General features: G+C 42.2%; 1 protein-coding gene across 1 annotated transcript in view; it reads right to left on the bottom strand.

The window, feature by feature from the left end:
* Positions 1-1573: 1573 nt before the first annotated feature.
* LOC130077688 (sodium- and chloride-dependent GABA transporter 2-like) overlaps positions 1574-15084 on the bottom strand; it is a 54887-nt gene continuing 41376 nt past the window's right edge. The window contains exons 10-14 of the mRNA XM_056243002.1: positions 4297-4434; positions 2539-2641; positions 2340-2440; positions 1992-2162; positions 1574-1786 (exon numbers count right to left, since the gene is read on the bottom strand). Coding sequence (XP_056098977.1) covers positions 1646-1786; positions 1992-2162; positions 2340-2440; positions 2539-2641; positions 4297-4434 — 654 coding nt within the window. The 3' untranslated portion in view covers positions 1574-1645. The remainder of the gene's footprint in view (positions 1787-1991; positions 2163-2339; positions 2441-2538; positions 2642-4296; positions 4435-15084) is intronic.

The following is a 15084-nucleotide window of genomic DNA, read 5'->3' as shown; positions in this document are numbered from 1 at the left end:
AAATGTTCAATTCTCTCTATACCTTTGTCAACTGTATAAACTAACTTCACAACTTTTACTTACACTGATATACAGTAGCGAGACTTTTTCTTTTAGTTGTCCTCTTACATAGACAGCTATTTTTTTCTTGCTGTGTAAATTAGTTTATATTCTTAATATTGTAATACTTTTATTTAATAAGTGAATTGCGCTGCTTCTCTCGCGAGAAATGAATTTCAATGAGTTTTGAATGAGTTGTACTCTTTCTCAGCATTTGATTGGCTGTTCGCTACTGATGTCACACCTAAACTCCTAAACTCAGGATCAAAGCCTGAGTTGACAGAGAAAGTCCAACCAGGATTGGTTTGGTTTTGTCAACTCTAAACTAATCCTGCAACCCTGAGTTTGTTCAACTACCATCATGGTACAGGCCCCTGATGTGAGTGAGCCTCAGGTATCTTTATGACAAAGTAATTTGTTTCAATAACAATATTTAAAATGTATATGTAAAATTTGAAGACTCCAGGCTGGGAATACATTCTTTGAGCCAACTGTTTCCCAGGGGGGTGTGCTACGCAAACTATATCATCTGCATACACGGAGGAATGGTACTGCTTTTGCAGAGGTCCAAACATGAATCAGCACCATTTATGTGCACATAATTCATTGTGTGTATTCTAACTGAAATATAGTTGTAAGTATAGTTTATTAAAATAAAAATAAAATGCCTATATATTTATCATAAGACACAAATACATAGGCATTTGTTGTCTTGTAGTCTTATTCTCTACTTAAGAGAGAAGCTTAAACACATTAGACATACACTGTTTTTAGCACTAAAGCTTTGATATGATATATGTCCCAAAACAATGGGAACTTGATGCCCTGAACCTTGTACTGGATATTCATCAGAGATAATCTGCTTGAGCTGATCAATCGCAAAAAAGTTGTCTTCTCCTCTTTTCCAGACAAAACCTCCCTCAAAGGCATGAAATCCATACCAAACCTTGGAAAATGATCTAAAATAAACTTTATCATGATCCAAAGGCACAATACCAAGCAATACAGAGTGAGCTAAACCAAACGCCTGCCATGGGAATAATGCTATGGGTTTACTCCGAGTGCCTCTTGGATTCCCGAGCTTCACCCTAGACACTGCGGAGAAAAGAAATGTCTGCTGATTGTAGCTGTAATCTCGTTCTTTTTGTCACTATCCAAAGTTCATCACCATAGCTGAGGGTTCGGATCATAGATCGACTGGTAAATTGAAAGTTCCCTTTTCGCCACGATGGTCCTGTAATGACTGCATTATTGCCACTGCAGCACTGATTCACCTGGCAAGTTCCACTTGTGGGCAATCCACCTTTTGCTGGCTTTGAATCTTCCTCATCTCCACTGGTTTACACCGGGCTGCAAATCCCTTATGCAAGTTAACGGTACCTCCCAGTTTGTTAGTGTGAATTAAAGAATTGAGAGCAGAAATACAAAGTTTGTCTGAAACAACCTTTTTGGTTTAGACATATCCTCTGACTCTAACCTGTGTGTTGAGCACAGCTGTTACCCGTTTCTTGAGATGAAAAAATACATTTTGGGCCTTGTTTCTTCAGGTTTTTATTCACAAGAATAGCAATGAAAATACTGACTACAAAATTCAATAATTTTTCTTTCAAAGTCCATTTTCATGTTCCTCTATGTCCCTCCTGATTAAGTCTTCCATCTCTGCAGTGAAAGCAGTTTCCTTCATTTCAGCTAGTTGTTTAGAGGTGAGAGGAAGCTCTGTATCAGAACTACACAGGTGACACCAACGCTGTCAAGACACACAAATATAGGGAAACAACAGTTAGGTAGTACTGAAATTCAAAAGCAGATTAAATTCTCTTGGTTAGTTTCAATAGATTAACATTGGTTAAATAGTTAGTTTTACATTTGCATCCCTGTTTTGATCTCATCTGAGATCCCATAGGCTTGTTTATCTTTTCAAATGTCAGGAAGGAATATATTTTCATTCTCACCTGTTTCAGACTCCCTTTCCCAGCACACATTCGAACCAGCGCCCATCCAGGCACCAGCAGAATGGAGGACAGGGCCAGTAACCAACCTAGTGCGTATGCCCAGTCCGGGTACACATACCAGCGGTTAAAAGTCAGGGGCTGGTACTCCACCATAGAACAGATGAAAGAAACCTGAGAATGGACAGAGGAAAAAGAGAAATGGTGAAAAAGGATGGAAAAGAAAAATGATAGTAATAACTGAATTCAACTGAGGTGTTTATGGTTGAGAATGCTTCAGGAATCCACAACAAATTAATATCCGTTAAGACAAGACAAACCCAAACTAATGTATGAAATTCAGACACTCACCAGGGACACGAGAGGAGTCAGGTATTTCCAGCACAGCATAAATATGTAGTTAGGGCGTGACTTTGTCATGTCTTCAATAATGTCAAACATTCTCTCAGCCCCTGTGGATTGTAGAGGATTTAGCTTTACTGGCTTTCTAGCATTGTCATTGTATTCTGTTGACTTTATTATGTTAGCACTTTATTATGTTATGACTCACCAAAGATCCAACCCATGGCCAGAGACTCAAACACAGACAGGAACAGAACACAGGCTCCATTACAGGCATAGTAGTCAAACAACTGGAATACATACATCCCCCCCTGCAGGCCACAATAAAACATTACAGCTAGGGCCAGATTAAGGTATTGTGGATGTAAAAAAAACCAAAAAAAAACACAGATTAATTAAATAAATTTGCACCGGCCCTCAATTTTACAGCTCTAGAATTTTTTTAGAAGTTTAGACATGTTTCTTTTAAACTAAAACTTTTCAAAAATGTGTCAAGTAACAGTAAAATATTTACAATAAAATACATGTTCTCTTTTAAATCCGTCATATAATGATGAGGACCAAACACTACATCCTTAAAGGTGACCTATTATGTCCCTTTTTACAAGATGTAATATAAGTCTCAGGTGTCCACAGAATGTGTCTGAAGTGTCAGTGAAGTTGTCCATTGGGAATTGATTGGATCATATGATCAATAAGCTGCTGCTCCCCACCCCCTTTGTAGAAGAGGGCTGCGCCTTTACAGCTTGTGCCTCAGACACTCTGGCAACAACAACAACAACAAAACCACCAATATGGCTGCTTCTGTAAATAATAGAGTTCAGCCCTGCTTGCATGAACCAGAGTCGGGGATTATGTTGCATCATACTCATTAATTGTACAGATGCTCATGTGGGAACTGTGATAGGATGCCTATAAAGCCAGAGAATATATGCGACAGGTATCAATTTGCTTAATTACTATAGTCAGATTTGATTTATGTCATACCATGACACTTGCCTAATGCAGTTTATTATAATAAATGTTAAACGAAAGGTTAGCACAAACATATAAGTATTACCTATTTTTGGGCACATGCCATTCAAAAATAAATGTAACCCATGCCATCTGCAGTTGCTCAGATACCAGGAGTAAATGATCTCTTGATCAAATGAATGAATTAATGAATCTTTATTCCTACAGCCAACAACAAAATATTTAGCTGATACATTCTTGTGTCACCACTAGCTGCTCTAGTGCAGAAACAAACATGGCAGACTGTTTACAGCTCACCCAGGGGAGAATCTAAGCTATTAGGAAGTACCCCCTTTTTGGCATGTTCGCACCACAGGAACTGGGAACCATTTTAGTTATTCAATTCAGAGTAGGGTCTAACCCAGCACAATAGGAATTACCAGTGACACAAGAGTACGTTGATTGGACGAACTCATGCCATACAAAGCACCGGCAACTGGCATTTACAAAAAGCAGTGTAAACACACAGTTTACTCCACGAACATGGAAAACAGTGATAGATGAACCAACAGAGAAGTCTATAACCTTTACGCTATGGAGGAAATCCAACACAAATTTGAAGGGACCAAGCGAAACTGCTCAGCTAGAATGGCGCTCTTAAATTACATCACGATCAGCCGGCTTACGTCACTTCAGAGTTCCTACAGGCAGTGTGAATGTAACCAGGAAAATGGCCCTATAGGAGAAGTTCCTATAACTGACTTTTAAAAAAACGAATTTTCTTCCTATAACTACCCAGTGTGAAAGCCCCCAGTGACTTCCAGTGAATGGAAAAACTTTTCAGCAGAAGAAAGAGATGAATACAGGTTAAGAACAGCTTGAGGGTGAGTATATGATGACCTAATTTTCATTTTTGGGTGATCTATCTCTTTAACATTAGGCCATTATAGGTAACAAAAAGGTAACTTTAGTTCATTTTATTCTCTCTCACATACAAACACACTCTCCTTACCTCTGTAACCATGATGAGCTGACCAAAGAAGCAAGTGAGACAGAAGACTAGGAGTAAAATTTCTCGTCGTCCTGCTTTGCGCAGCACCACAGGGAACAGGTCTATCACTGATGTCATGACAGCTTCCATTGAAGCAAACTTCAAAGGGAAAGTCATATAGGTTTGGTATGATGAGGGTGAGGAAATGATGACAGTATTTTCATTGTTGGGTGCACTATCCCTGTAACACACTGGAAGCTGTTATTCCAACACCAAAATATCCCAATGTATTTGCAGATGCTGTCTTTACACTTCACAAGTCTGAAAATGACTCTAAATAAAATGTATGCAGTTCATGAACTCCAACATTTACCTTGTGTTTTTCCATGTCAATACTTTTAATCTATAGTGTGCACATATTTGCACTTACCTACATTCATTTACTTCATCAATATTTTACACCCCAAGTCTTTCAATAAAAAATAAGTCAGAGTTCACTTTCAGGGTCAGCGACATTGTGGATGCATTTTTGTCTTTAATGTAAACGTATTTTTGTATGCAGAGAGACAAGTCAAAATTATTGTCTGGGGTAACTGACAGCATGCCACAGATATGGTGTATCTAGGCTGAAAATACACTGGGTTATATAAAGTTCTTAAAGGAATAGTTCACTTATAAATGAAAATTCTGACATCATTTACTCACCCTCAAGTTGCTTCAAACCTTTATGAATTTCTTTCTTCTGCTGAACTCAACAGAAGATATTTGTAAGAATGTCGATAACCAAACAGTTCATGTACCCCATTGACTTCCATAGTAGGAAAAAACATTCTATGGAAGTCAACATCAACTGTCTGGTTACCGACATTCTTTAAAATATCTTCCTTTGTGTTCAGCAGAAGAAAGAAATTCATACAGGTTTCAAACAACTTGAGGGTGAGTAAATGATGACAAATTTTTCATTTTTAAGTGAACTATTCCTTTAACTATATGGTTGACTTGGCCAAATTTGCCTAAATCATAAATTAAGAAAATAGTGAATTTTTTAATAATACTAATTCCCTGAAGAGGGAACGAGACGCTGCGTCGGGATTGACTCTATAGGAAAGCTCTGCGTGATTGCGTCGTGAAGCACTTGTGCAATCAGTTGAATGGGTAAAGGTGGGTGACGTCATGGAAGGAAGCTATAAACCGAGGTTACAGTCGTAACCGAGGAGTTCCCTTTCAAGGGAACTCGCACTGCGTCGAGATTGACGCTATGGAAACGACCATACCAACGCTGCCATAGGGACCAGTGCTTGTCTTGTGTAAAATCAGGTGAGCACAACAAAGACAGAATCACCTGGGACCCAGGGGTAAAGCCCAAATCTAGGTTGTAAACCTGATGAATGTGTGCGGAAAGGATCAGCCACTTCTTGTAGGGATACCCCTATTATAAGGCTTACCAAGCCGCCATACTCCTACTGGTCAAAAGCACCACGGAGGAAACACCAACGGTTTCTCCCCAAAGACATCACCCAAAGATGCGTGGTAAGCAGCTAGTCCACCACGTAAACCTTTAGAGTGGAGGGGGATAACCCTGCGGAGAATCGATCCTGCAGAAATTCCAGCACTGTACCAACCGGGCAGTTAACTGGATCCAAGTGATGACAGCACAGTTTCCTTGTGGAGTTTTAGAGTGAGTGTGGCCTCAACAACCTCAGTTGAGAGACCTGAGTCTATGAGTGGGTCACGATTCGCCTCAGCACACAGATCTAGAATTGGACGCAACCCTGCATTCTTCTTAGGAACGATAAAATACTGGCTGTAATCTCGGACTCTCTGTCGGGGGAAGGAACACTAAAGCAAAGCCTTTACCACTTGTTCCATAACCAGAGCCTGCTTGGGGCCTACCAATGTGGACAGGACAGGACAAAGGCGACAAAGGTGAAAGAGGTAAAAATTTGATGCCCTGAAGTGGCACACCAGCAGGGAACAGCCGAACTGATTGCTCTGAGACCCTCCTCAGAGGGGGCGAGTATCCCAACGCCGCTAAGTTTCCGGGCGGACACTGAGATATGGGCTCACTGGAGACCACCCCGAAGCACACTAGGTGGCGGGGTTGGCAGAATGGCCCCCTGATGGCACCGAAGGGAAATGGGCACCGTATAATGAGGTGATAACCACTTCCACAAGAGGGGACTGCCCTCAGAGGTCTGGCGCCATTGGTCTAAGGATCTCTTCGTCGAAGCCTTTTTTAGATAATGACGGTCCTCAGATCTGACTTACCCCAAGATGATTTCGGCTGAGACTGCTAAAGGAACCTGCATCTCGAGACTGGTCTCTAGCCGTGTTTGAGAAGTCAATCCGGTGCCCTGAAACGGATGACCGACAGGAAACAACCGAACTGACCATTCTTAAACCCTCCTCCTGCGAGTCAGACACTGAAATTAGATCTCACTGGAGACCGCTGCGCCCCAAAGCACATGAGCTGGTGGGGTTGGCAAAACGGCCCCTGAGGGCACTGAAGGGAGAGGGGCACCTTATAAGGAGGTGTTAACCATTTCCCCCCGGGAATTTCACCATTTATTTCCTCAGAATTAAATGCAGCCAAAGATCAACCAGACAAGTAAACACAGTCCGGATTAAAGGCTGAATAGTATATTAATGCAGACATATAACTCCTCAAAGATCAGATGAGTATATATTTATTAATTTCTCAAATTAACCCTCTGGGGTCGGGTGACGAGCTCGATTTTTTCTTTATCAGTGCAAAAGAGAATCAAATTACTCTGTTGATTTTGATCTTACATATAAGTGTTGTACATCATTAGATCCTGTTAAATGTCTATTTTTTTGTGGGTACTCACATAAAAACAAAGTGTTGTGCTTTTCGTCAAATAAAGAAAAATAAACCTGATGCACGTTTTGCCTTCTCTCTGTCAGTGAGGTCCATTCTGAAACGGGTCCGAAAAATTAACTGTAACTCAGTCAATACTTGTCACAGAGATACGAGAGATTTCTCTTTATGAAGCTGAAATTCTCTTCTTTTAAATGAAGTAATTTTTTTTTTTTTTTTTTATTATTTCCAGTTTATGTAATCCGTTTGAAACCAAGGAGAGGTACAGTTTTTTTGTTCTCCCTTCATTATCTTTAATGAGCCGAGGCCGCCACGCCCCCAGAGCTTTTCACATGGTAAATAGGTGATCTAACGTTATGCATCGCACACGCCCAGCGATCAATGGCATAAAAACACGAAGTTTCTTTATCAGATTCACTGATAGTTCATCGCGTTTTGAGAATGGCACTCTACTCCTTCAGATGATTCTGGACAGCGGGGAAGGATTCACCTTTTCCTCACAGGAATTTGAAACTCGGACGACCAACGGCTGCATTTTGAAGAACGAATTGACCCCGTCGAGGATACAAGCTCGGAGTAAGTTGTTTAAAGGGCACCTATTATGCAAAATTCACTTTTACATGGTGTTTGAACATAAATGTGTGTTGGCAGTGTGTGAGCAAAACCACCCTAGAATGATAAAAATCCACCCAGTGTTTTTTTTACAATCTCAATAAATCATAAGCACGGTCTCAGAACGAGCTGTTCTAAGATTCAGCTTTTTGTGACGTAGAACATGGGAAAGGGGTTTGATTGACAGTGTGGTTGACCCCTCCCTCTGTGATCTGTACACCATCCTCCATTGTTTTAACGACAGCCGGTGATGTCTCCTAGAAACATAAGTGTTCCGTTGTGGGATGGGATGTAATAATGACATACATAGTAGTTTTCACTCACTTCCGACATCATAGCCACTGAAAACACAGTGGATGTATTGTATTTTGGAAGTTTAAGAGGACACCTTTCCTTCGTAAATAAGTTTATGTTTGAGAGAATCATTTTCTGACTGACTGTTTTGTGAACGAGGGTCAATTCAAAGCAGGTCTTGCTTCAAAGTTAATCCTCAAGTGTGGATCGTCGTCTACTGTTTGCGATCCAACGTCACCTCCAGTAACGTTAAGTGTATTTTATGATTTTTGAGCAAATAGTCATTTCAGTCGATGTCAGCCAATTCAACAACAAATGCGTCTAAAGTTGTTGTCGTCGTCGTCGTAGGATGTCTGTGTATATAATTTAAGCCTGGTTTGTATAGTGTGTAACCACACGTTTATAAATATATATATATATTTAAGATATTGTATTAAAAACTGCATATATTTTCTTGTTCTGTAGCCATCTTCTCACATTTGCCACATAAGCGCCTGTATGACAAGTAATGTAAACATGACGCACGCAACAGGTCCCTCGCATAAATGTAATTTCGCTTGTACGTAGCAAACTTTATCACAGTATGTGTTTGTAGTTTCAAAAAATTGCGCCAACGTTATCACAGTTTGTGTGTGCCTGTGTAGCACATCCATAATTGCAAAGGGGACGCGATTACAACTCTATAAGTACATACATGTATCAAAGAACCATTCCGAGACGTCCTGGTCCATTCTCATTTGTGTTTATTCTGCCGGAGTCTCTTCGTCATCTGGGTCTGATTCTGATTCAAACATGTACGGCTGAATGACATACAAAACAGCGGGTCTCTCTCATTCTGCTTAGACCGACTGCAAGTTACGCCCTCATCCAAAGGCAGGGCGGGGATATGCAGCTCATTTACATTTAAGGTGGTACACACCAAAACAGCTCTTTTTAAAACGGGCCCCAAAAATGACATTTTCAAATGGTTATAATTAATTAACTGTGTGTAACGGGTATATATTATCTAGAAATAATAATTATTTTTGGCGGACTTTTATTTTGGCGGGTGGACAGGTTTTCGGAGTTCAGTGTGTGCTGGTGAAGAGAAGAGCGCGGAGTATGAGAGGGGGGATCAGACAAAAGTGAGTGTTGTGTCGTGTTCGAGAAGCTCGTTCGAAAAAGGGACTTAAACAGAAGTTGATTGGGCTTTGGTCGGATAAAGGACGACATCATGTGATTTTTGTGAACCGTATCACTTGTTTCGTAGTTTTTGGGAATTTTGATCCGTGAACCGCATTGCATTGGACTGTTGGAGTGACGCAGTAATGTTCCGTGAAGGCTACGAGAACTGTGAGTGCATTAAAATTACAAGTTTAGCTTGATTGACGACGATTTAAGAGATTTTTCACATTTTTGTTAAGTTTTGGACTTTCATTTTGTTTGAGAAGCACTCTTGAAACGGACGTTTCAACCGTATTGGTCACGCGCACATACATAAGTGTTCTGCACGTGTTGTCGCACGTGAGATGGGAATTGCGGTTCGCAGCTGGTGCTGAACATAGTTGTTTCCGGAGGAGATTTGAGTCTAAAACACTTGGTGTTACCCTGCCATCCAACGACATCTTAGGTGGATACATCTCTGTGAGGTATCTCAGTTTTGTTACCCTCCTGTGATACATTTCATCTCTGACTTATTTTTGATTCATTCATTTTTTTTTCGTGGGACATTTCATTGAGCTTGAGTGATATTGCTACGAAACCTCAAGAGAATTTCAACGCACGCTACGTCGAGACAACTCCCCTCAATTTTTCTATCTATTATTTTTTTTTGTATATATTTTTGATCCAAGGAACTGTGAGAATTCTGTTGAATCACAGGTGAACTAAGGTGAACTGAGTGAGCACAGTTCAGGGACATTTCACGTAAGTGCTCTTCCATATGTGAGATTGCATTGTGTATATTATTGTTTTTTCAATGTGATTTATTGATCATTTGAATCTGTCCGTTTGAAACGAAGAACTCATCCTAAGTGGTGTTTATATAAGGTTTTTGTTTTGTATTTTATTTTTGAGTGAGGTTTATCTTGGTACAAGTAAAAAGATTAGAGCTTTTACATTTAAAGTGATTGAGAGTGAGTTTAAAAGAAAACACAAAGACCATACATTTAATATTTATTTATTTTTTATTTATTTTTATTTTGTGGTCATTAACCCTGAATTGAACATTTGATTACAAGAAAGAAGAAAAAGACAAAGAATAAATACTGTTTGATTTCATATTTACTTCTTTGTATTTTTGTTTTGTTTTAGAGCTGTCAAGGAGTAGGGGCATCTCAGCTACTTTATTAGACCAGAGGAGGGAGGGGTATATTAGACTGTCTAACCCATTTTACTTTTACTTCAGTGACATTACTTAGGCTGAAGCCTACTCTCGTCGGTCTGTACCCAATAAAGTAGAACATAACATACACCCATTTAGTGTGTAGTGAGATTAAAAGCACTGAAAGCGGGGACTAAGATCTTTTCGTTATTCAGTCTTCCGTGGCAGCACTAATATATTTTCCCCTACAAGACGGGTTAAATTCCCGTTACATAAGTGGCGTCACGAACAGGATCATACTTAGCCTAATTTTTGTTGTTGTAGTATTCTGTCCCAGGTCTGTGAGCAAGAAGAAAAATGGCGGAACTGGAAGAACTGAAGAAGGAGTTCGCGGAAATGCAGAAGAGGTTAACGGAGCAAGCTGGGGCATTGGATCATGCCAGAACAGAACAGCGAGAAGCCCTGGCACTGGCCAGAGCAGTAATGGAGCAGCAAGCATCCACTCGTGCACCCCCAGCAACGATCTATATCCCAAGAGATCATAAACTTACTGATTTCACTGGCACCACAAAACCTGGAGAAGGAAGTGTGGAGGAGTGGATTGTCTCCATGAAATCAGCCTTTCGAGTTATGAAGGTGCCAGAAGAAGATCAGGTGGAGCTGATAAAGCAGCACTTAAAGGGGGAAGCTAAAGATACTGTGAAGTTCATGATGGAAGAAGTGGATAACAGCGTGGAGTCCATCTTTCAGCTGCTCCAGGAAACCTATGGAGACAAGGTACCTATTGGCACAAGGTTGAAAGACTTTTATGATCGAAGACAAGCACCTGGTGAGACCATACGCGCCTATGCTTACGATTTACGAGAAAAGCTCCACAAGGTGAAACGCAGAGAGCCTAGGCGAGTTCCAGATGAAGAGAGTGTGTTGAAAGAGCAGTTAGTCCTTGGACTGAGGGATGATTTCCTAAGAAGAGAGATGAAACGGAGGGTCAAGGAAGAGCAACGCTTGACTTTTGCACAGTTGATGCAGGACGCCATCACATGGTCTGAGGAAGAGGAAGCACAAGCTGAAGGTAACCTGAAGACCCCTGTGCGTGCGAGAGTAGCAGTTCACACTACAGTTGCGACTGGTGACAATCCATCCTCACTGACATTAGAAAAGTTGCACGAGGCAATAGAGAAGATAGCTGCACGGCAGGAAGAATTGTACAGAATTGTCCATAGTCAAGGGAGAGTTGATCCACAGCCTGATGTTATGAGAAGACAACCTCTGAGAAACAGTGAAGGGCAATATATCTGTTACACATGTGGTCAACCAGGTCACACCAGTAGACGTTGTAGACAGTTTAAGGAGTTGGGTAACCGGGGCACGGCGTCATCACCAATGGCCGAAGTATCTGAGGTGTTAAGAGGAGCTTCGTCGGGTGACAATGCAAGCACCAGTGGGCTTTCCGTAATCCGGAGCCATACAGCTGATTGGAATGCAGATATAGCACCAGAAACACTAAGGGATAGTGCTTTTGGAGACTGTTTAACAGTGGATGTGAAAATAGCAGGGGTGCCCACCAAATGCTTGTTGGACACAGGTTCAGAGGTTACCACCATCTCAGAGTCTCACTTTAAACATCATTTCGGAGGACAAGAAATACATCTGTCTTCTGCTAACTGGGTGCGCCTCACTGCTGCAAACGGACTAGACATTCCTGTCCTTGGATGTCTACAGGCAGACATAGAGTGCATGGGAAAGCTGCTTCCAGGGAAGTGTGTTTTCGTGCTAACAGACTCGAACCCCGATGTGAAGGAGATGAAGGGATTGGCTGGAATTGTGGGGATGAATGTGCTTAGTGAATTGAAAAACCTTGTGCTGTCTGGAAAGGATTTGGATAAGGAAAGCAAAGTGAACCAACGTGCAGATGCTAATGTCAGAAGAGTGATAGCAAAGGTGAAAAAAGATGAAAGACTCTTGGGCTCAGAGGGCAGGATAGGATTTGTTAAAGTGTCTGGGAAGCAAGTTGTGATAATCCCACCCTTAAGTGAGAAGATTGTGGAAGGCCACTGCAGTATACCTCATCAAGTGAAGCATCAAGTGTTGGTGGAGTGCACAGGTTCTGTTACCCTTCCAAAAGGATTGTTAGTAGCCAATGTGCTTGCAAGCCCAGAAAAAGGGAAAGTTCCGGTGCGAGTGTTAAATCTCTGTCAAGAAACCATCAGGTTGATGCCGAGATCCAGGATTGCAGTTGTGTCCAAGCCTCAAAAAGTAGTCCCAAAGCAAATGGTGGAATTCGAAGAGGATGATGATGAGTTGCGGGTTAAACGACATGTACAGTGCAGCATTAAGAGTGAGATCCAGCCCGAACAACAGTCAATTCAAGTTCAGATGAATCAGGATGGACTGTCTGAGATGCAACGGGAGGAGCTAAATGCTCTGCTGACACGTTACAGTGATGTTTTCTCCAAGAGTGACACAGATTATGGATACACAACAACAGTGACGCATAGCATACCTACTGGAGATGCTCAGCCAATAAAACAACGCCATCGACGAGTTCCCCCTCACGTCTTTCAAGAGTTTAAGAGACATGTGCAAGATCTTGTCAGTCAAGGGGTACTGAACGAGAGTCGCAGTCCATGGGCCTCGCCTGCAGTCATTGTGATAAAAAAAGACGGAGGTGTTCGTTTCTGCTGTGACTACAGGAGACTCAACCAAGTCACATTCAAGGATGCCTACCCCCTTCCGCGTGTGGAGGAATCCTTGGATGCCTTGGGGAATGCACAGTTGTTCTCAACTCTAGATCTCACGGCAGGTTATTTTCAAGTGGCAGTAAAGGAATCAGATCGAGAGAAGACTGCTGTCACAACACCGTTCGGGCTGTTTGAGTGGACACGGATGCCGTTTGGTTTATGCAACGCTCCGGCCACCTTTCAGCGATTGATGAGTGCAGCATTAGGTGATCTGGCCTTTGATATTCTTTTGATCTATCTTGACGATATTATTGTGTTCTCTGTGGATTTCAAGAGCCATTGTGAGAAGTTAGAGCTTGTGCTCTCAAGGTTGCGTCAGCACGGACTGAAGCTGAAACCGAGTAAATGTTTCCTCCTGAGACCAGAGGTCCGGTTCTTGGGACACATCATTTCGTCAAAGGGAGTTCAGGTAGACATGGACAAGGTTCAGTGCTTGGACGCGTGGCCTTCACCGACGAACGTTAGGGAGGTTAGACAGCTGCTGGGATTTATGAGTTACTATCGTCGATTTGTTCCAAGATTCGCACAGCTGGCAAAGCCTCTACATGCCCTGGTGGGAAAAGGTAACAAAGGCAAGTCCGCAGAAGCGTTTGTCTGGAGTGATGAGTGTCAATCCGCATTCAGCAAGTTAAAGAGTTGTCTCATGTCACCTCCGATTCTGGCTTACCCCGATTTCCAGTGTCCGTTCATACTCACGACGGATGGGAGCCTCAATGGACTTGGAGCAATTCTCAGTCAAAAGCAGGGGGGCGTTGAACGTGTTATTGCTTACGCGAGCAGAGGTCTAAAGGGATCTGAAAGAAATGACAAGTATTACAGTGCCTTCAAGTTGGAGTTACTTGCCCTTAAGTGGGCAGTAACTGAGAAATTTAAGGAATACCTGATATTTGCAAAGTTCCAGGTTATTACTGACCACAACCCTCTTCGCTACCTAGAGACAGCCAACCTCGGAGCAGTGGAACAGCGTTGGTCTGCACAGTTAGCGGAGTTCAACTTTGAGGTGTGTTACAAGCCCGGCAGACAGAACATCAATGCTGACGTTCTTTCTAGGATTCCCTGGGGAATGGAACCTGAGGAGGAGGACGATGGAAAAGACTTCATTCGGTTGACATCAGACGAGGTACGGGCATGCCTGTGGCCAGGTAGAGAAGAAGCGGTTGACAAGTCTGTTGTCAGAGTTGCCAGGCAAGCAGCCATAAGGAAGGGTGTTGATGGTTATAGCTGGCCATCCATCAAAGAGCAACAGAGGAAGGATCCTTGTATAGCGCCTGTGTACAACGCTGTATTCGAGAATAGGAGGATAATGACACGTAGTTTCCGGGATATGGAAACCCAGCAAAAGAAGCTAGCTAGACAGTTGGAGCGTTTGAAATTAAGACATGAAGTGCTGTTCCGAGTGATTACGGACCCAAGAGACGGAGAGGAGATATGGCAGTTGGTAGTGCCTGAGTCTTTACGAGAGAAAGTGTATGGGGGAGTTCATGAACATGGAGGACATTTTGGTAGCAGGAGTACATTAGAGCAGATGCGACAGAGTTACTATTGGCCCACAATGGCCAATGATGTACAAACATGGGTAACCCAGTGTCGAAGATGTACCCTAGCTAAGGATGTATTCCCTAAGATTCGTGCTCCTATGACTTGCACCAACGTAACTGCACCTCTAGAAGTTCTTGCCATGGACTACACCATTCTTGAGAGATCAGCAGGGGGTTATGAAAATGTTCTAGTGCTGACAGACATGTTTACAAGGTTCACTGTGGGGGTTCCAACGAAAAATCAAACAGCACTTACCACCGCCAAAGCCCTCGTACGACACTGGTTTGTCTGCTATGGGTGTCCCGCCCGATTGCACTCGGATCAAGGCAGATGTTTCGAGGCAAACGTAATCAAGGAGCTTTGTAAATTGTATGGAATCAGCAAGAGTCGTACCAGTCCTTATCATCCGCAAGGGAATGCGCAGTGCGAAAGGTTCAATCGCACGATGCACGATATGCTGCGAACGTTACCTGCGGAAAAGA

Source organism: Rhinichthys klamathensis, unplaced genomic scaffold, assembly GCF_029890125.1.
Source record: "Rhinichthys klamathensis goyatoka isolate OS25496 unplaced genomic scaffold, OSU_Roscu_1.1 h1tg000024l_1, whole genome shotgun sequence".
Taxonomy (NCBI): domain Eukaryota; kingdom Metazoa; phylum Chordata; class Actinopteri; order Cypriniformes; family Leuciscidae; genus Rhinichthys; species Rhinichthys klamathensis.
The sequence above is the reverse complement of the archived record's forward strand: the minus strand, read 5'-3'. Positions and strand labels throughout refer to the sequence as shown.